Here is a 23192-nt window from a genome sequence, read left to right as displayed (position 1 = left end):
GTGCAGATGAATTTACAGCAAGGCCACTGGGATCAGCACTTCCAGAAAGCCAAATATTCCACCATCAGCATGAAAAGAAGCTACAGCTATAAATGATTGTTCTCTGCAGGTGTGGCTTGTGCTATAACCATAAAACAATTTTTTTTAGTCTGGGTCTTCTGATGTCGCAATGAGTTTTTGCACCAAAAAGAGTGTGTGTCAATGAGACATCAGGTGACCCCACCCACCTGTAAAATGGAACACAGGATGAGGGTGGTTCAGAATCTGACCAGCTGACCAGAACCTGTTTACCCACACAAGTGCTACTAAGTAAGCTGCTTGGTTATCACTTGAGAGAAAAATTCTAACCCCGCTTGTATCATGCCTCAGAGACTACACAGACAGGAGATGTGGATCCAAAAAACAAAACTGAAATGTTTTAAAAATTAGTGCACTGACTTTCCTAATCAGCAAGTCAGACTGGTATAGCAGATAAAAGTATCAATTTGGGTAGACCTGGACTAAAATCCATGACATTTACAGGGTGACCTTGAGCCACTTACTCTCTTTTCAGCCTAAACTACTTCATAGGGTTGAGTGGATAAATTGCAGCCCCCCTTTCCAGTATCCCTCCTGTTCTTTTGGAAGAAAAAGATCCAGATGTGATCAAATGAATCAGTTCCTATGCATGCCACACTCTCACCTCTGGCTTCTCCTCCATTTGAAGATCTGTTTGTTCTGACTCTTCCTCTTCCATTTTAATCTCCATTTTAATTTCAGGCAAAGGCTGCTGCTGCTGCTGTTCAGGAGCACCCTGTTGAGAGTTCACATCCGCACTATTGGTGGATGGTGGGTTTGATACTTGCCCATCAATGTTTGCACCTGGATGTGAAAGCTACAAAATGAAAGCAACAGAACTAGTAAAGCTACATGTTAAGTAGTGCCACACAGTTTTGCAGCAGTTTTATTTTGGTCTTCTAAGCTAGATGGTATCTCAAGCAACTTATGACACATGCATCTCAATAAGAAGAGATGCTACACAAAAACCCCAACATCTTAACACTAGCCTACCACGGAATTATGTCTAGCTATACCACTTTCTGCACCCCCCTCCCCAAAAATCACACACATATACTTTTATCAGACATCTGTAGCTGAATTAATTCTTTGAAACTCTGCTATACAAAAGACAGCATGCATTCCAAAGTCCAGCATACTGTTCTATACCTGCATGCAATGCATGCTATTGAGATAGCAGAAACGATTTAGCCATTGATACTGTATATAACAACCTAAAAAGCTTTTGCCCAAGGTTGGACTTTCACTCTTAATAGCACTAGAAAACTTAAACTTCCTTACGGGTGTTGTAGGATGCTGAGGCTGCAGTGCTGCTGTAGGGGTGGGCACAGATGCAGTCGTGCTCTGCTGCGAAAGAGGTTGCTGTGGCAGCTGCTGCTCTGCAGAAGGGGTAACAGAAACTGGAGGCTGCACTTGTGGAGTCAACTGAGCCTGGGGAGGTGTTGGGGTCTGCCTCTGTGGGGGGTGCATAGTTTGTGACGGTGGTCCAGGTGGCATCGCTTGAGGAACAGTGGCAGGAGCAGATGCAATTGTTGCCTGTGGTGGTGCTGGTTGTTGTTGTTGTTGCTGCTGCTGCTGCTGCTGCTGCTGCTGCTGCTGCTGCGATACCAGTCCTGGGGGTGTATGGTGAGGTGTGGGAGTACGACTTGGTACTGGAGAAGGAGAGTTTCGATGTAAAGTAGACTGTGGAATAGGAGGGCAATGAATATGACTCCCTTGAGAACCTGGCGCCACTACTGGAGAAGTCACAGGACAGGAAGAGCTGGTCATTTGTGCCTGTTGAAAAAGAGAACTGTCAGTATCTGAATAAACTGTGTTCGGTATCAACAACTGAAAGTCCTGGGGCAGATCTAGTCTCCATCAGCTCCTGCTCCCCCAGTTTGGAACACAAAGGTGAAAAGGATGTGGAGGGAGTGGTGTGACTTGCAGGCAATTCATGTTGGAGAATGGATGGAGCTTTGGCCCATTCTCCTCCTTCTCCCACTCAGAGGCACTCCTGTAGAACTACTTGCCAACCAATGAGAACGTGAGTAAAATGGAAGGCAGTGCACAGAGAACTTAAGGATAAGTACTAAGTATGCTTGCCTGAAAGATGGTCTTCATCAGATAATCAGTAGTGCCAGTAACTGGCATAAATTAATAATTTTGCTCCCTTTTTATCATTCATCCAGGTCTACCATGCACACAAACAAATCCACATCCAAAGAGCCTGCCAACAGAACTTCTCTCAACATACTTGAGACGTGGGAGTCTGATTGCCAGGTTGAGTCATAGGCGTGCTTGTTGGATTCATTCCAGGAGACAATGTAGGATATTGGGTCTGCTGAAGGAACTGACTTTGATTGGAAGGCTGTGACACCCCTTGTTGCATACGTGGGGAAAATCCCATCTGTAACAAAGTATTTATTATGAATGAATAAAACATTGTATCAAGCTAATAGACAAAGTTAAGAATGACATAGTACTTCCAGACACTAACATAGCAAATTTATTGATACCCACTTATCACCTAACTTGCCAGGGACGATCATGGCCAGAGACTTAAATGGTACTGCCTCTGGATTCTCAGAAGAAGAAGAAGAGTTTGGATTTGATATCCCGCTTTTCACTACCCGAAGGAGTCTCAAAGCGGCTAACATTCTCCTTTCCCTTCCTCCCCCACAACAAACACTCTGTGAGGTGAGTGGGGCTGAGAGACTTCAGAGAAGTGTGACTAGCCCAAGGTCACCCAGCAGCTGCATGTGGAGGAGTGCAGACACGAACCCGGTTCCCCAGATTACGAGTCTGCCGCTCTTAACCACTACACCAAACTGGCTCTCAGCCCTGTAGCCCAATAAAATTCATTATTTGAAGCATGTTGCAGGCCTAACTTACCATATTTCTCGCTCCATAAGACGCACCTTTTCCCTTCTAAAAAGGAAGTGAAAATGTTGGTGCGTCTTACGGAGCGAAGGCTTCGCTCTCCACTGCCTCCCCCCACCCCCTGCTGCGTTCGGCAGGAGGCGACAGTGGAGATGTTGCTGGATCCTCCCCGCACCTCCGTTCGCAGAAACATGCTTGTTTCTGCGAACGGAGGCTGCGGGGTGGATCCAGAAGTTCCTCCTACATGCCATCCGCCTATCCCAAAGGCAGGCTCCCCGCTGCTTTCTCCACCACCCAGCACCCCGCACCAATGCAAAAAGCAGGCTTTTACGAGCCACGGTGGCGGGGGGCAGCGGAGATGCATCAAGGAGCAGGGAAGGAGGGGCAGTCAGCAGCCGCCCACCGCCCCTTCCCTGCTCCGTGAAGCATCTCCTCCGCTGCCCCTTGCCGCAACTCGTAAAAAGTCAGCAGGGGTGCGGGAGGCAGGTGAAGTGTTTGGGAGAGGCACTGTACTGTGCCTCTCCCAGTCCCCGCGCCACTGCTGCCTCCTCTGCTCCCTATCCCAGCCTTTTAGAGGAGGAAAACTGGAAAAATATTTTTCCCTTGTTTTCCCCCTTTAAAAATATGTGCGTCTTATGGTCCGGGGCGTCCTATGGACCGAAAAATACAGCAGTTAACATAATTGGTTAAAATACGAACAGTACTCCCTATTTAGAGAGTGGACTACCAACACATTTACATACATAGGGTGGTATTCAAGGTATATCCACCGAAATTAATGAACATGACCAAGTTAGATCCCTTAATTTCAACAGGTCTACTTTAAGCAGGACTTGAGTCAAATAGCACCTATATAGTTTGGGCACAGCAGCCAACAATGGAAAGCAAAGTCAACCAACCTGGCTCATGGTCCCCGTCTGGCTTAGCTGTCCAGGGTGCTGAAGGGGAGGAGTTTGCCGGGGTCCAACTGACTGCATTTGCATGGTCATCTGGCCAAACTGATTCATTCCTGGAAGTTTACAGGTTTAAACAAGATTGGTGAGTTCATCAGAATATTTATACTATGCCACACAGTGTAAGAATTAGAGAAGGAGGGGAATATTTTAAATGGACAAGAAAGGAGGAAGATGTCAGGAACAAATCAGTATCAGGACTGTGGGCAAGAGAATAAGGAGACACTAAATGTGTAAGCAGAAACGTAGTAGCAGAAAGTGTCAGAGGAAGCAAGGGCAGTACATGGGGAAGTAAAGGGGTGTTCGTGTACACAAGGGAAGTGAGTTTTAAAATACAAGGGAGTGTGAACCTTGAAATCAAAATGAATAGAGACAGGAAGCAAAGGCAAATAGGAACTTAATCATGGCACTGGAAAGAGACACATAGCATAGGCATTCTGAAACAAATCAAGAGAGGAAAATGCACCAGAAATGCAGAAAACTCAAGAAAACACAGCTTGGGGAAAATGAATACATAGGGACATTGGTCTGTTGCGATAAAAAGAAAAGGGTGGCTCTTGGAGACACTTTAAAGTACCGTATTTTTCGCTCCATAAGACACACTTTTTTCCTCCTAAAAAGTAAGTGGAAATATCTGTGCGTCTTATGGAGCGAATGGTGGTCCCTGGAGCTGAATTGCCCAGGGGCCAAAAGAGGATCATGCTTTTTATTTTACAAAGAGAAAAGGGGGTGTTGAAAGGACCCCACTCAGCAGCTGATCAGGAAGAGATCAGGAGAGAGATAAGAGTCCAGGCTCCCTTTCAGCCCCGCCCTCCATTGCTGAATGTGCTGCAGAGGGAGGTTGTTTGTTTCCCCAGCGACATACGACTGACTGGCTGATTAGACTATCTTTCTGGAAATGGTAGAAAAGGCTCCCTTTCCTTTAGAAGCTGCAGAAATGTGAGTTGAACCCCATAAAAACGGGGCTTTTCCTCTTTGCTCCCCCCCCCCTTTGCAAAAGGAGCTTTGCTTTTCCCCCCTTTGCAAGTGCCAAGTTGTTCAGCTCTCTTTTTTCTGAACTCTTACCTGGTGGTGTCTGCATTCGATTCACCATCTGGTTTGGCACATTGGCACGAATCATAGTTGGGTCGGGAAGAGGACCATCTGCAATGTAGTTGAACACCAAAGTTAAAGAATTCAGACATTTAGGGTAAGGGGAACTTAAATTCTTAAATTCTTGGACATATTTCAGCATTTGGGGAATATTAACTTTTACATCTAGGATGCTAAACACCTAACAGCAGCACTATCTTGATAAAATTCAGCAGCTGATCAACCAAGTTCTATTTTCTATTTTCAAGAACCAAATGTATCTTTAGAAATGAAACGCCAGGACGAAGGGCATTATTCTGAAGGTACTTTCAACAGAATATGAAAGCATGCACTTTGCCATGTTTTCACACTATGCACTTGAGGGCTCTGAACAAATCGTACAACTATATGGGGTGAAGGTTCATATGGGTTATTCCCCTCTGTACCCAGCTGGATTATGATTGTCACCCCTGTAATTCTTGAGTGCCCAAGAATCAAATAGATTCAAATATCTATTATTATTGTTAAATCAAACTTTGTAAGGGTACAACACTTACTTGCTGTCATCCCGGGTTGTGGCTGCCCCATGGGCCCTTGACTGATAGGAGCTGGTGGCATGCCTGGGGCATTTGGTATCATATTCTGCCTTTGTAGCCTGGTCCTCCTCTTTTCCTCCAGTTCCTTCTGGATCTTATAAATTTTCTCTGCTAATAAGTGGTAGTACTCTGCCTGCAATGAGAAAAGTATATGAGATGCATACATAAGGAAACCTTACAATATGTATATTTCCAATCCACCTGAGACTGAGGAAATCCTCCAGCTACAACAAAAGGGGGGGGAGGAAGAAGGTGACTGGGGTGCCCATCAGTAGAGGCCAGGATACTTTGAAGTACCAGGGAGTGGTCTTGAACATGTACTCCCCAGGAAATCAAGATTCAGTGCCTTACTTCCTATGGCATAAGTGTTCAATTTACACTTCAAGTCTGGCAGATTGTGTTCCGTAATTTAAGAGCATCATCTAGGCTGCAGTTCTAGGTTGCCTGAGCATTCAGTCAGCTGGCCGCAAGTAACAATATCTAGTCGCCAGGCCTTATAAAATACTAGCCTCAAAAGTTTACTCCTTATTCCAAGTAACTCTTCACTGGAATGAGCCTACACCAGAATATTTTGCTAATATTCTTTGTTTGTGGCTTTGGAACTCGGCCTCTGCCTCCTGCTTCAACTGACAGATAGCGCTCTACTAGGTCCCAGAATACAAGGTCTCTGAGTCTATCCTTTGCATGCAAATACCCAATATCTGGCATGGTAGGCAGGTTTGGCCATAAGGCAACATTGTCCCAACTGCAGCACTTTGTAACTGGAGAACTACTGAAATTGAGGTTTTATCTGCCTCCTGCCCCTAAGTTTCTTGGTCAGAGCAGGTTTCATTCCTCACATTTGCTAAATACTATCCTATTTATATGCAGTACAGCAGGAACGGCTCAGAACCAGGGCTTTGTCACCCCAATCTGGCTTCTGTTTCTTGGTGAAAATAGCAGCAGTGGGGAACCTCTGGCCCACAGTCCAAACCTGATCCACCACAGGATTCATATTTGGCCTGCAAAGCAGTTTATCCCAAACTATGTCATATATGACATCAGGTGAGGGGCTGGTAGAGATGCAGCAGTCAATGCAGCTGTTGATACACAACTGTGAGCCTGAAAGGGTGCCAATGACTGTGCCCTGGCAGGGAAAGCAGACTTTGCCTCTACAAAGCTATAAGCTTCAAACACTTTAAAGCACTGTGCAGGGCTCTTTGCAATGCCACCATTCTGACATCCAGTGATTGACAGGAAGGTAGACACAAAGCTAGCATCTACTAGGGATCTGGCTTGCAAAGCCTAAAATGTTTCCTACTCCTAAAATAGAATATGTTTGAATCCTTGGAACTTGCTTCAGAGAAAATTGGAATTTGCTACAAATGATGATTCATTGGTATTACTGAAGCATTCCTTCCAAATACTTATTATATATACATACAATGGAAAAGAACATGACTGGCTTTTGATCAATGTAATTACAGAAATGACAAAAAGACAAATTAATTTATAAATTAATACTCTTTGATACCAGAAAATTACAAAATAACTTACCCTGCTATTTGCTGATTCATACATGTCCCCTTCTACTTTCCGAGCATAGGAAACAAGATTTGCCATGCGCCTATCTTTTAGTGCTGCAGGGTCAGGAGTTGGAAATATGGCTTGTACTCTGCAAGAATATAGAGGGAAACCTTGAACCAACTATTCATCTCCTGAACTTCTTGATCCAAAAATCTAATGCCCACAGCTAGAGTTTATGTTATTCTTATTTTTTGTCAACTTCTGGTAAAAGCCAAGAACAATCTTAGATGGGAATTCCATAGCTGTACTGGACCAAGAGGTACAAATTGTCTAATTCAACTCAGTGAAACTTGCAACATCCAGATAACATAAGCTGCCTTAATTAGGAATAGGTGTTCAGTACAAATATGAAATTAGCTGTTGTGATGCTAGCTCACAGGCAGAACAAACTGGAATAAGAAACTGAAGGGAATCCAGCAGAGTATACAGTGGGAAGAAAGAGAAGGCTATGATAACCATTTCTCAGGCAAAACAAGCTTTTATAACCTGATCCAGTAGAATCACCCTATAGCCTCAGAGGAAATGATAGTCTTGTGAACCTTTCAATCTGTGACATTAAGTGTCTTACCACAAGGGGCAGCAGAGCATAGATCCAAAAGTTCTCAGTTCTAGGTCCAGGGGTTCTTAACAAAAGGCTACTTTCCACTCATACACTCTTTTTGAATATGATGTCTGAATAAGAACCAAAAGTTTGCCACACTGAAACATCTATTGTCTCAATAAAACATGTCTTGACTGGGCCAGAAGACAGACAACAAAACCAATCCTCATCCAATCACTGCAATATGTGAATTATGATTAAGAACTGCCCCTTACTCAACATTGTGCAGTCTGATGAGCAACACTGTTACCTACAGCGCTACAAAGCAAGCCCCTGAAGCATGCTAGCAAACACAGCCTGGGCTTCTTCTTTTCAATTCAGCTGTTTTTCCCCATCGTGAAGAAATGGCAATGGTCTCAATCAGGCATAGGCAAACTTAGCCCTCCAGATGTTTTGGGACTACAATTCCCATCATCCCTGACCACTGGTCCTGTTAGCTAGGGATGATGGGAGTTGTAGTCCCAAAACATCTGGAGGGCAGAGTTTGCCTGTGCCTGGTCTAGATTACATTAAAGGTAAAGGGACCCCTGACCATAGGTCCAGTTGTGTCAGACTCTGGGGTTGCGGCACTCATCTTGCGTTACTGGCTGAGGAAGCCGGTGTACAGCTTCCGGGTCATGTGGCCAGCATGACAACGCTGCTTCTGGTGAACCAGAGCAGCGCACGGAAACGCCGTTTACCTTCTCACCGGAGCGGTACCTATTTATCTACTTGCACTTTGACATGCTTTCGAACTGCTAGGTGGGCAGGAGGACCTACTTATTACATTCCCCTTAATCCATGTGTAGGCATAAAGTAGCTCTCTGAATGATTTGCAGTAGATCCACAATGGTTTGACTCCAAACTGTTTATCAGTAGCAGGAACAAAAGGTACCCCACCCAAACACACACACAAAATGGGCTACTCAAAAGAAAACTTGGGGGGCAGGGAGTGGATATCAGAAATTTATTTTTCTGTGAAAGGGTTGCCAGCTAATTTTTGGTACTAAAATTATTAGCCTGAGAATGTGTTCAGCCTCAAGAGATTCTGAATTTTAAGTATACCCACCCAATAGTTCCTCAGGATCTTGCTGGCAGAACTTAGGGTTCTAGGTTTTTTGGGGTTCTTTGAAAGCCTGAAGTCTCCCCTGGCTTATTACACTCCAATTAGCTGATGCATAAGAGACTGAGTATCACAGGTTTGTTCCAGACAAGCTAGAGTCTGATTTGCTTCATCTTTAGCACAGCAGAAGCAAGGGAGAAGCAACATGAAAGTTTTGAGTGGTGTGCACCAGCATATTAAAGCACTGTTTGCTTTAAACTATGGTTTAATGTGACATGCAAACTAGGCCAGTGTTATGGTTGTAACTGAGATGGATAGAGAACAATACACCAAGTATGCTACCTTGAGCTCTTTGGAGGAAAACAGCGAAGTTAAATAAAAATCTTCCAAATAAATCTATCAGAATGAGTTTGTCTCCTGGTCCAAACCAATAATAATTTCTTCTTCCTTATTGAGTCAGTATAGAAAAATGTTCTGGGCATAGTCAAGATCATATCTCTTTGGTTTAATGGAAGTCATTTCAATCCCCCTATGGATGCCTTGGGGGGGGGAGTTTATGTGGTGAAGGTTCTAAGTACCAAAAAATGGCTTGTAACCCAGGATAATTTATTTGGGCTGTGTGTGTTTGTTCACCCATCACATCATACATAGAACTGCCATTTAGCCCTGGAAATGACTTGTGTCTTCATGAGCAGGGTGTGGAAACAATTGCTGAGAAATCAAACTCTAATGACAAAAAATATATAGCTCAAGACAACATGGATGACACGCTAGAACCAGATCACACTACTTGGCCCCCACTGGCTGTTTCCTCTGAATTCCAAATACAACACCCTTTTAGGCATTTGGTTCAATGTAGAGATTCCAATGAGCTAGGCAGCAAATTGGAAGTATTTCCATCTTTGGTCATAAGGCTGATTTTCTCTTTTCATTAACAACTCTGTCTGATCTTCAGACTCCTGCCTAGTCTCCCACAACTCCCATACAAGTGATACCAGCAACTGTAAAGTTATTGAGGTAAGAAAAGTGAATAGTTACATCCATCACCTATGGAAGGAATGCAGCAGATACATTTAGAAGGTTTAAGTACTTTTATTGCACCATTTCAATTATTTCTTCTTGAAGTTTGAAGATTTGGTGATCAATACTTACAGTTTATGAACAAGGTGATTTCTGAGGTCCTGAGTAATATCTTCATGCCATGGTTTCCGAATTCCAATGCCAGAAGGATGTGTTGCTGTTGGCATGGCCCCCAAACTGGCAACATTGGCATTTTCATTCATCATGGTACTTTAAAAAAAGGTGATTATCAAAAACTTCTGAAACACTGTTTTATGTAAAGAGACAACTGTAAATAAATAATGGCTTAATATGTGGGGGCCAAGGAACAGCAAGTCACTATTGGTGCTAAAATACATATGGATGATATTGTAGTCTTATTTCAGGCAAGGCTCTACATTAAGGTGAATTCCAATATTCATCCACTTTCCACTTTATAGATGGAGAAATACAATTTTGAACATTAGCTGCCATTTCTTCCATTTGGAAAGTCCTGGGTACTTGTTATTAACCAACAATAATTTACAGTGGTCAGGAGCTGACGCTTTAGTGTCCTCACTTGACCTGTGTCCCAAACAATAAGCAGCAGTAGCAACATTATGCACAAGAACCAACTTTAATTTGTACAATCTCTATCAGTCACAACATGTACCTTTTTGTGGAACAGAATTATTTAGCCCAGTATATGATATATATTCATATTATATATCATAGTTCAAAACCTGTGCTATATAGCATATGCATCACTAGCAGAATGTGCTATAGTACTTCACTGACAACATTTAAATGCCAACACTTTCCAGTCAATATAGAACCGGCAATCTAAGAGCATGCAGCAGCACTACAGAATTCAGAAACGAGACACATGTATATCTACTATGAAAGCAAGCTACTGCAAGATATTTTGCTTTACCTATAACCCTTACAAAAAAAGTTTTCAGGTAAATGTGGAGCCCCTATGGCAGAACAAACAGAGTATCTCAATGCTAACCCAGTATGTTGACCTCAACAGATTTAGATCAGGCGGACAAAAATGCCTTCTCTATAACAAAGAGCTTTATTCAGAGGTCACAGATAAAATTTTAAAGTATACAGTATTTTCCTTTTGTAAAAATCCCTCTTGTTAAAAGTTACTATTTTGTAGCTCTGCCACTTTTGTGAATTCTTTCCTCAATGTGTTATTCCGAAAGTTTTTTTTCTATACAATTAAAAATAAACTTACTTTTGAGAATTCATAGCTGGATGCAACATTGATTCAGGTAGGAGACTCTGGGCTTGAACACCAACACCTCCATTCACTCCCATAGGATTAGCATCTAGACCAAAAGAAAGAAAACAGTAAAATATGCTCTACTGTAGATTCATTGCTTTAGGTGCTTAAGTTGTTTCCAGATATTCTAGGGTACACAAGCTGCTATCATTGTTGCACAACAGATTTTGGCCCTACTACAAAACAGCTTCTTTCCCCCCATGTGTATAGGAGCAGCTCAAGGGGTGAGGAAGCACTTCTGATGGCAGAGGCAGATCTTGCTTCCTTAACTGAGTCTCAGATTGCAGCATGTTCAATTTGTTCATCAAATTAAAAATGAACTCAATGGGAATCATTGAGATAACCCCTCACTAAGACTACCCTGAGTTCAACTTTTTGGTTATACTAGAGAACAATGAAACCTTGAAAACTTGCTTTTGCCATGTACAAAGCCTCACCTCACTATCACCCATGCAAAACTTCACAAATGGCTTTAGTAAAATACTAGAATAAGTTGTAGTTTAGGTGTTGATGGTAATATTTTTGTTTTAATGTGGAATTATATATTTTATTATTGTTGCTATGAAGAGTTGTTAGTTGCCTTCTGAAATAAGGTGGGATATGCATTTTTAAAACGAAGTTAAGAACATACTTGTAGGATTCATGGGGCGAAGTCCCTGTGGTGACTGTCCTTGCTGCTGGCTCTTCACTTGAGCTTGTGTCTGCGTCTGCATCTGATTCCCTTGATACGTCAGTCCAAGGGCAGCATAAGCCCTCTCAATTGAACTGGGGTCAATCTGGTTAGTAGCATTTATGTTGGGGGTTGTCTGCTGACCCACCCCTACAGAGCCAGAATTTCCAAGTCCTACTGCACCACCACCTAGTAATGCTAGAAAAAATGAAGACATGAAAATGGTCAAAAACTGTGACTAGAATGAACATAAAACACATCAATCCTTTTATAAAGTCCTTAGTAACACACCAATAAGGTTTGGGGCATTAAACTCTGTCTGTTGCTGACCTGATAAGCATGGAGGCTGCTGCCTACCACAACTTGGGCAGCTATGGCTGCATCCTACTGTATTTGCAGACAAGACTGCCATCACAATATGATAGTGAGACCAGAGTAGAGGGTCCTGCTGTCAGGAGCACTGTTTGTCCTGTAGGGACTCGATCCTGCAGCTGGCTCTCACACCAGCCATTAATAGTATTAGGAGAAATATTATGAGAAATGGAGTGAAACTGCAAATCTGTAATTAAATTAAATTAAATTAATGACTACTTACATTGTTGATTTCTTTTGTCCCCAGCATTCTTGAGAGGGAGACACACAGGACAGTCATGCCGTGTACAATTCTTCCAGTGCGATATGATTTGTCGTGAAGATGCACAGTGAGCCACTAAAAAGAGGGTTAGAAAGCACTTAAAACTTCAAATTTCTTTGAGCCAGCTATACATGTGCTACTGATGCACAGAACGACTGATATCCAGAATTGAAAACTTTCCCCTTAGCCTTCTTTTGACTGATAGGTCAAGGGAAATCTTAGTTGATTGAAACTTATCTTATCCAAGTACAGATCAAGGCTTTTCTGCTCTTTGCAATAGGTCACCCAGTCTGGATCTCTTATTACTTATTGCACAGTGGAGGCCAATGTTGATTGCTAAAATTTCAGTATCTGTATCTCTCATCCTGACCTTGTAATTTGTGAGCTCAAATTACTGCAAAATTGTTTTTTGGACAGTATTAGCTTCCTACTGTCACAATGGTAACATTTCTAGAGGGGCTTGACTTGACTTTACAAGAACAGGACCAAAGATTTCTATGAGATGAAAAGCTTTATACTTACCCTGGCAAGATTTTCCAGCTTGACAATGTGTCATGTGGTTGAGGACATTCTTCATGGTTCGACAATGAGGGAGGTTGCACTGTCGCACCTCACCATTTGCTTGTTCCCGCCGCTGACATTTGTGAGCATGTAAGAGGAGAACGAGTTGCTGCTGAATGAGTTTGCGCTTTTCTGGGTCTGCAGTTGGTGCTCCTGATCCCATGCCCTGGGGGGCAGTTGACACCATCCCAGCCTGCTGAACTGGAGGTGTCTGCTGTTGACCCTTCAAAGGTAAATAAAGAAGACAAATGGAAGTCTAACCCTGACAGTTCTCTAGAAGACAGCAAAACACAAAAGTTATTCATGTCTTTTGAAACTTTGCTTAAACCTGTAGAAGAAACAGCTATATGAATTATTTTAGGATAACCTAATAAATCCTCTCTCTCTCTCTCTCTCTCTCTCTGAAAGCTCTTATTCCTTTGAAGAAAACCCATTCTCAAGCAAAGTTCCACAATGCAACATAATGCTCATATAGTCCCTAAAGAAAGCAGCCATACAACACAGCCTACTAATAATGAGTATGAGGAATGATTTCATGAATCAATATTTTCTAACCTCCAGAAGCCAACACATAAACATACCATCCCTAAATATGGAGCAATACAAAGGACAGATCAAGCACAGAAGACATAGTTATTGTAGCCACTACCAATGCAACATAGCAAACCAATATTGCTGAGCTTGTTAACTAGAAATATATGCTCCTATTCTGCTTAGCAACCACCTTGCAACGCCACTTGTGAGGCTGATCTTTGGAAGTGGCAATGGAAGCATTGTTCCGTATTGCTTTTCATTCGACTTCAGAGAGCTTGACTTGATTTAGTTTTAAGGATCTCAAGACTTACTTCATCAACTGCGAAGGAATAATTATTGTTTTTCTCTTTTAACAAGGGGTCAAGGTATGAGAATTCAGCACAACTACTAACATTGTATACCAACCATGGGAGAAATTCAGTTTTCCTGTTAGCTTCACCCAAATACAGTAGTAAAGGGATTTCTTCACTTTCAGCCTGTTTTCATGTATACTGGAGCTTCACCGCTTCAAACTAACTGGGCACCAGAGGCAAAGGCTAACTCCAGTTTGAACAAAAGTTACACTAATAACTGAAATGAGTTTTCCTCCGCATTACTGAACCATGCTTCATCCTTCCCAAACTGACTACTGTACAACATAATACTACAACTGAATTACCCTTTTGCAATGCTGTACCTTCCAGAACTTTGACTCTTCACATATATGTGTATTTTGGCTAGTTATGGTAAAACCCCTGTCATGAATGGAACTTCCCTATACAGGTGGTAGGATTGTGGCATTCACAGATAGCTTCACTCTCTTCAAGTTAATTGGTGTACCCAATACCAATTGGATTTCAATCACAACTGATAAACTTACTCTTTATTAGAGTAATAAAGAGTAACACAACATACCTAATTAGCATAATCTATATTCATACAATGGAGCTTTTAAAGTGCTCTTTGTCAATGCTATATGGATTTGGTGTACAATATTACACTGGACCAGTTTGTACATAATATTACTCCATAGTTTATTTTAAACTACAATTTAATGAGAATGAGAAATGTGTTCCTGCCCAATCTATAGTCCCTAGGGCCTTTTAAACTGTGCATGTGTGTGGGTTATTGTTTTTGCTTGTTACTATGTTATGCATTTTTGTATTTTTATAATGTAAACCATGCTGTGATCCTCAGATAGAGGATAGTATATAAATTTAATAAATATTAGTAACAATAATTTGTTCCTCCACTACTCCTGCATGTACCTGTACCTCTCTCACTGAGGTAACTGTTTGACCAGTTCTGTGAAGAGCTGTGTTAGATATAAAAGCTATTCGTCATATGGCCCCTTAAACCTAGGTTACGGGCACACTAATGGAATGTTTAGGTGCTTTTTTAAAAATAAAATAAAAACAACAACCATGATTACAAAGCCAAAAATGAATTTTGTATACTGTCAGCTCCAGCTAAAATCTGACTCATGCTGTAGCACGGCAGCAAACTAAAAACACCAACACTGCTGCGCGCCAGCTAGTGGCGAAGATGTCAGGTGCCACCCTGGCGCCCAGGCATCTTCACTTAGTTGAAAGTGTCTGATAGCCAGGTGCAGAATGAGCATGATGCCTGGCTAATTTCGAACGCTGTAAGAGAGGCAAAAATGTTTACCCATTCCAAGGGAGAGTAAGTAGAATTCACCTCATATTTGAATTTATTAGGTTAGTCAATTCTCATTATGTGCCAGTGTCAGGAAGCCTCTGCAGAGGGAGGCCAATGTTTCTGCACTCACTTTAATTCACTGACATGAATTAGATGTTCATTGACATGAATGTTATAGCAGTAGAAGAGTATACTGCCTATACTCATTAAAACATACTTTGAAATAAACCATAGTTTAATGTATTGTGTGAACCAGTCCACTATTGGAATCTATTAGATCTGAGAGCCAAACCAACTGTTGCTTATTGGCATGCTGATCTGATGAGCAGCGCAACATGCAGCCCACGTGATTCCCAATTGGTTTGGATCACATCAGGAATATGGCTTAAAAGTTAATGTGAACAGTACATAATGGAAGCAAGTAAGAGGAGCACTGTAAGATGTTTTGACTTCTAATCTTCTTTGTTCCCAGTATTTTTTAGGCAAAAGTTCAGCACAGTTCTATTAGGATCTATACAACATTATTTCACTTTTAAAATGCCAATACCTAGGGATGTACAATTGGACCCTAAGATACATAAGACATTCTTTTTAGTCAGCAATCAGAATTGAGCTCTTCTCTTATTTCAAGCTCACACCTGTGCTGCTCAGAGTAGATGAAGATGATGAACGAAGATTTTAAAAAATCCACTTTTTACAGAGCAACACTTGGCTACGAAGATTACTGGCAACAGCTAGCCATTCAGAAATAGCAGTCTAAGAACTTTTGGGGGTCTGACTTACACTCTTAGCTTTCCACTTTTTAAGAGCATGGTTCCATGCATGCACTCAGGCCACACATACAATGCAACATGAGATAAGTAATAGTGCATGCATACCTGCAATTCTATCCGCCCCCAGGGTGGTAGAAAAATTAAGACAGGCTATACACGACCCAGGAATCAGCTCTACACAGCCTCTTCAGAGCTCCCCTCCCCAGCTCCAGCCTGCTTTTCAGTGTGGCGCCTTCATTGCCCACTGCCCAGGCCCCTCCTGACTTCCCAGACAATGGAGCACTGAAAGCTAAAATAGGCCAATATAGGCCACCTGAGAGAGAGGTGGTAGCTCTGCATGGCCTTTTCAGACCTCACAACTCAAGTAAATCAGTTTGCCCATCTTCACCACAGCCCACAGCAAGGAGAAAGGGACATTGGAAGCTCCAAGGAAGTGTCCCACACTCCATGTTCTGACCAGCCTAGCTTCTCTAACATCTTACCCAGCTACATTCTGCCTCCTCCTCCACCTCTGTATTCTCCAGTAAGAAGAGTATGTTCCTTGATACCCCTGCCTCCAAGCTCTCCACAATCCCCAAAAAATTGCTGTTAAAAATACCACTAAGGCACACATCATCTGGAAGGGAATAGGGATGCTAAGAACCTTATGAGCATGTACAGGCACCTTCCCACTCACATGACCACTGACACATGCATCATTTTTGGTGCCAAAGGGAGGCAGAACAGGACAGAAAGGACTTGTGTGTGTCCCACTGACATGCAGAGTTACTGGGAATGGAATCGCTATGTACACAGAGATTCTCTTGTACTGCTGTGTCACTAGCTCAGCACTGTGGAAGGCAGGATTAACAAGAATCAAGTTAAGTGTGTGCACATTACACTGTCTGCTCATTGGGAGCTCAGGTGTATCTGTGGTGCAATGCTCCACTGAATGTGTTGGCTCAATGGCTGCAAAGCATAGATTGGCAAATGAATGAACTGATGCAATCACTCCTCATCAAACACATCTTACATCCTGCTATGACACATAAAGTCATAGTTTTCAACAAAAAGCAATTTTATGTCATCCATTTCTTCCTATATCCCATTTCCCCTTGAACTTTCTGCCCACATTATCAACAAGCACATGAACACAGTTTCAGAACACATCACAGACTGTTATTTCTATATTTCCTCCAATATATGGATGGAAATAGTACTGTCTGCCTCCTAAAAGGCTAGAATTCAGATGATGAAAGGGTAGATATGAGAGTTATGCAAAAGACAAGGAGATATGGATCAAGTAGAAATGCCAATCAAAAGAAATTAAAACTCAACTAAGATGCTTTTTTCCTCTAGGTTGAATACCCTTATTTCTCATGATTTGAGCCAATATGGAACCCATTAAGACAAAATACTGGTATATCTTGAACTAGCTGTACAATAATTTGAAACAGAAGTTACTACCTACCATATTAGGCATTACTGGACCAGGCACTGGCTTCTTGTCCATTGGAAACTGGGGTAAACTGTTAGGTAATATAGGCTTATTTTGCATCTGGGGACCAAGTCCACTGGCTCCAATTGGTTGTCCAGGATTCTGGCTGTATGGTGGGACATAAGGACCGGGGTTGTTCATCATTCCCATCTAGAAATTAAAGAATGACAATTGAGGAATATTTTCATTTTCTTCTGTTCATTTCATGGTATACACTATGGTTAACTACTGTTTGGTTCAAGGAATGGAATATCACAAACTGTAAAGTATTAACCAATTCTGATCTACATATACCCTCTTAATGCTATCCATCTCTTTCCAAACCCCAATTCAATATTGGTTGTACTGACAATTAATAAAATTTTGCTATCATTCAATACTTTCCATTTTCCCTTCATTTTAAATCAAGCATTTCTTCATATATATTCCTCCAGATATTAAATTATATTGATTGAGCACCTCAAAACTTAATTTATCCTTGAATGCTTATGATCCAAAGATGCACCTTCAATTTTACAATCTGGATATTGAGCCTGATTCCGGTCATAGGTCATAAAAGAAATTGAAGATTTGAAAGAATGTCAAAGAATGGCAGATTAAAGATTTTATATCAAAACAACACCTGAGCCATTAATTGTTTAACAAAGAATTACATACCACTTGATCTAAGAAAACCTCTAAGCAAATTATACAAAACTATAAAATACAATTATTAATAGTTCCTAGGTGTTAAATTCTTACAAGTGCAGAATGAGTATTATGAAGCACCTGTAACAGTGTCAGTGCTGCAGACTGAAGCTGTCAAATGGGCATATATATACAAAATAAGTAGACCACTTGAGTATATAGTGGTACCTCTGGTTAAGTACTTAGTTCATTCCAGAGGTCTGTTCTTAACCTGAAAATGTTTTTAACCTGAAGCACCACTTTATCTAATGGGACCTCCTGCTGCCGCTCCACTGTTCTTATCCTGAAGCAAAGTTCTTAACCTGAAGCGTTATTTCTGGGTTAGCGGAGTTCTTAACCTGAAGCGTATGTAACCCGAGGTACAACTGTATATGGAAAACACAACTGAATCTGGCAGCTGCCTAAATTGATGTTTTCTACATTTCTACATGTTTTCTACATTTATTGACTTTTTCACTATTAGCTGTTGAATAGTAATCCAACAGTTCTCCTGACATGTGTGGATACTACACCCTATAATCAGCTAACCTAACATGCTAGGTGGAAGCCAGCAAATTGCCTCCCACTAGCACAATGGGACTTCTCCTGCTCCACCAAATCTACTCTGGAGGGTCAAGAGAACCCCTAGAACATTGCACAGGGGTGAGGAGAAGGGACAGTTCAACCTGACAAGCAGAAATGCATGTACCGACAGATCATTACAGCCTGAAGCTGAATTTCTCCATATGTACAATGGTGTTCAGTCGTTCAGTCGTGTCCGACTCTTCGTGACCCCATGGACCAGAGCACGCCTGGCACGCCTATACTTCACTGCCTCTCGCAGTTTGGCCAAACTCATGTTAGTAGCTTCAAGAACACTGTCCAACCATCTCATCCTCTGTCGTCCCCTTCTCCTTGTGCCCTCCATCTTTCCCAACATCAGGGTCTTTTCTAGGGAGTCTTCTCTTCTCATGAGGTGGCCAAAGTACTGGAGCCTCAACTTCAGGATCTGAAGTTGTACAATGTACAATGGTAGACTGGTCTAAATCATGACAATCTTTAAAGAGTTATCCAAAAATGCATGAGTTTTCAGTTGAAATTGAAGCAACAAGGCTCTGCTCTTCTCTCCAGCTCCAAGCTGGTGGACCCCTGCCCATTATAAATAAAATACACAATCTCTTCTGCCTCTTTCAGAAGTGTGGTCTACCAAAGCAGGTAATTTCCAATGACTGGTTCTTTATACAGGAAGATTTTCTATGTCTCAGATCTTATCTACTTGTCCAGGTAAGTTCATTTAATACTATTTTGCTAGTAAAGTTCCTAGATAGCAGGAAATCTCTACTGGAAATTGTAAGAAAGCTCTGCTGGCCACAGTCCATTTTACACAGAGATTTTAGTTGCAGAGAAAACAAGCACATTGTTTTTAAAAAGAGGAAATCTGTGGTTTAGACAAAGTTGCAGGTACTAACATAATTAAGAAACCAGCATCAGTTAAATAAACCTAGATGGCTATAGTGGAAGAGTCTTTATATGCACTACTGTAACATACTGGAAATTCCCTTCCAAAACTTTTTGATATCATTATCTTTTACATTATCTAATACTTATCAACACACACAGTTCAGTGCCCTGTTCTCCAGTAGCAACAGCTGATGCCACCCCCTAAAAAGATCACACTGCTAGTAAGTTGAGGTGAATATAAAACAGACATAATTCTGTAGTATAGTACAGTAGTAGTAATTAGGGCTGGGAGAGATCAGCTTTTCAACATAGTGTTGTATCGCCAGCAAAACATGGCAGTTTGGTGATATACCACAATGTTGAAAAAACAAGATGAATTGGCCTCTGCCAGCGAGACACCTTGAGAGCTGAGGCAGTTTCACCCCCTCCCCAGCTAAGACAGCCCCATGCTCTCTCATGTGAGCAGCAATAGCATTGGAGCTGCTTTGTGCCACTCAGCTGGGGGGAGGGAATGCCCATGAGTGGGCGGAGCATCAGGGCTCCTTTAACTGCTCGCTGTGGGGAGCAGCAACCATGCTCTCCTCAGCTGAGCAGTTCCACAGCACCACCAGCTTGCGGGAACTAGCACAGGGCTGTGGGCTCCTTTGACTGCTCGACTGATGCAAGGGCATCTGCACACTCCTCAGTCAGGCAGTTTAAAGATGCACTTCACCAATACAGGTTGTTTCTCCCTCTCTGTCATATGAGAACAAAGTGGGATGGCGGTTTCACTCAGCAAAATACCGCTGAGTGAAGCAGAAATCGTGGTCTGCTCCTCATACCAGTCCTGGGCGATATTATCACTCAGGCCTAGTAGTAATGGAGAATCGGTGTTCCTTAGCCTCAAACATAGAGAAGCATGAAAAAATAACTGAACACACGTTTGGTGGAGAATGGAGCCTCTCTACTATCCTTCTATTGGGGAATAGAAGACAACTGCAAGTTGTTCAGCTCTTGCTAAGTCATCCCATTTGCTCTGTCATCCTTGTGTCTTCAGTTTGTGTACCTCAAAACATGCCACATAGACAACCCTGAAAATTTAAACTGCATAGGTTTAGATCCACCTTGACAGCATAGAGCATGAAGTTATACATAAACTGGCAGGCACAATATGTTGTTCCTCTGGTAGTTGCTGTAGCCAACTTCAGAATCTGACCGGTTATAGTTTATTGTTGCTTTTTAAAGAATGTGTTTAAAGTTTTCATTTGCTAGAGCATACGAGGTGGGAAGGTGCTCAGTAAGCTGTGCACAGGAATCAAGTGGACTGCTGGCAAAGAGATGAAACATTTCAACCCACCACTGCCAGCCCACTTTTCATACTGGATTCTAGAGGTCAAGCTCCCTACTACCATCCTAGAAAGCAAAAGAGCTGGCAGCAGAGAAAAGAAGCACTTCATTCCTCTGCCACCAGCCTGTAGTACCGGTACCTCTATGCTACACAAGTAGGAAAAGGGAGAACAGGGAGGTATGGAGTGACTCATGCCTCTGCCACTAGTCCATTTGCTTTGTTTGCTGGATTTGCAGAACGAGTCTTTATTTTCAAGACATAAAGTATAGGAACACAAAAGGCTTGATGTCTACTGTGTTTCTAGCCTGCAGAATTCTTTACTCTGCTTTTTACCCATAGCAGGGGCTGGCAAAGTATTCTATCCATCTTCCATCAGCCCCTCTTTTAAGTACTATTTTTGGCTGGCTGTTAACTTTGTGGCCAATTTATACTATTATTGTCATTAATTTTTAAGTAGCCTTCTGCACAATCAACTCAAAGTTATACACAACATGAAAAAGTGAAAAGTGAAAACAGTTAAAAACACAAAACACAGCAGATACATTTAAAACAAAACTCAAATAATATAAAGTAGATATAGCAAAGACGCATTTGTCCAGTTGAGAAAGCTTGTGCACAATTGTTATAATCCTATTATTTTTTAATATTTGATTGCTCTGGGAATAACCTCTAGCATTCTCTTCCATTCATGATTTCATGTGAAAGCTCACTATGGACTATCAGCAGTTCCTAGATTCACAAGTAAATCTCAGAGATAAATGCTATGACCACCAAGGTCCCTTGCAATTCTTACGATTCTAAAGTATCAACAGATTTAAAGTTTAAGGTTTGTAAAGTAGACCCATTTGCGTTCATAACTAAACTATATTCATGAGCCATTCTTCCAAGCCTCTAACTAACTGAATTATCAATGTCATTGTACCAGCATAGCCCACTACCATTAAATGTAATATGGCTGAGATGTGAAGAGAAAATCTGTTCAAATGCACTGGCTCTTTTACAGGGTACTATAAGCAGGCTGACTGTCAAATCCCAGTTAAGGCCATATTATGTTGTGATCTTTGGATGAAGAGAAGTACATCAATTTAATAAACAACAACAATTAAAATAGTATTTATTCTTCAGTAGTTGCTTAGGGTGCCTTGCAAATGAACCACTGCTACAAAGGAGTATAAAAGCATGTAACTGACAATATTCACATTCATTGATTAAACATAACAATGAGTAGTAGAAGCTCCTATATTTGGGAGGGGGTGGTTCTTCACACACATTCTTGGCAGCAAACTGATTCTCTAAATACTCAAATTTGGAAAATTCTCTATAGATGCTAACAGAGCAGATGGCACTGGAAACTTCTGCTTCAAGAATGCAATTTACTCCACCTCCCCTGTTAAATTCAGTCTGCAGCATGTGCATTTTAAAAGCCCAAACTGACCACATTTCCACTGTAAACCAGTGTTAGAAACTAAGAACTTTGATAACTTAAGGAATAGCCACTTTATCCAGGGACATTTCACACACACATATATATAGGCCTATTCTTACCTCCTTTTCTTAATGGTGACACAGACCATTTATAATGTAAGAATATTCTTCACAACTGTGAGCAGGGCAGTGGGGTGGTGTAGGTGAAGATAAGCTACAACAATGAACTATAATGTTCACTGCTCCTGCTCAGTCTGCACAGAAAAAGCATTTTGGTTCCTGAAATTCATTCTGATTGTGTAGATAAAATAAAACTTATAGAATTCTACAGGATGTGTTATTAGTGTGTGAAAACAATCAAGATCCAAGGATCCTGAGGCATGCACCTCCAGATGGTAGAAATTTCAGGTGCCATCCTGGCACCTAGGCTTGGTCACAAGTGGCTGATAGCCAGGTGCAAAATATGCCTGGCTAATTTCAAACACTGTTGCAAGCTACTCTAGCATGTTTGCTCTAAGAAAAGACATGTGAACCATCATCACATAGCTGTCAACTTTCCCTTTTTTTGCGAGAAATTCCCTTATCCCAGCGCCATTTCCCATTGCAAAAAAAAGGAAGGTTGACAGCTCTGCATCATCAAGAAAAAATAAAGGAGAAGATAATATGAACTTTCCCCAGACATATAAGATTACAGCGTTTGAATCAAATTCAGTATATACCAAGAGTTAAGGAGGTTTATTATTGCAAAGCTAAACCTTTCAGTTCATTTTAATATGTGGCATATTGAATTAAGTGGCCAAAACACTTGTTAGACAATGCCAACATGTAAAGCAATGGATCAAAATGTGATTAAGTCCTTTCTTGGAGTTTATTTATGTATCAAATATATCATGTCTTTTTTTTTTTTTACTGAAGCCCCAGAAACTATGCTATTCAATTATGACTTTGT

The 23192-nt window shown here is 41.5% G+C and overlaps 1 protein-coding gene across 2 annotated transcripts in view; it reads right to left on the bottom strand.

The window, feature by feature from the left end:
• EP300 (E1A binding protein p300) overlaps positions 1-23192 on the bottom strand; it is a 78611-nt gene that overhangs the window by 26587 nt on the left and 28832 nt on the right. For both annotated transcript variants that reach the window (XM_033161754.1, XM_033161755.1), the window contains exons 3-15: positions 17338-17514; positions 12904-13165; positions 12343-12456; positions 11709-11945; positions 11030-11123; positions 9901-10038; positions 7076-7193; positions 5501-5672; positions 4938-5015; positions 3819-3928; positions 2294-2446; positions 1339-1833; positions 683-874 (exon numbers count right to left, since the gene is read on the bottom strand). In XM_033161754.1, coding sequence (XP_033017645.1) covers positions 683-874; positions 1339-1833; positions 2294-2446; positions 3819-3928; positions 4938-5015; positions 5501-5672; positions 7076-7193; positions 9901-10038; positions 11030-11123; positions 11709-11945; positions 12343-12456; positions 12904-13165; positions 17338-17514 — 2340 coding nt within the window. The remainder of the gene's footprint in view (positions 1-682; positions 875-1338; positions 1834-2293; positions 2447-3818; positions 3929-4937; positions 5016-5500; positions 5673-7075; positions 7194-9900; positions 10039-11029; positions 11124-11708; positions 11946-12342; positions 12457-12903; positions 13166-17337; positions 17515-23192) is intronic.

The sequence above is a fragment of the Lacerta agilis genome, chromosome 10 (genome assembly GCF_009819535.1).
Source record: "Lacerta agilis isolate rLacAgi1 chromosome 10, rLacAgi1.pri, whole genome shotgun sequence".
Lineage (NCBI taxonomy): Eukaryota > Metazoa > Chordata > Lepidosauria > Squamata > Lacertidae > Lacerta > Lacerta agilis.
Note: the sequence above shows the minus strand (reverse complement) of the source record. Positions and strands in the feature narration are given on the sequence as shown.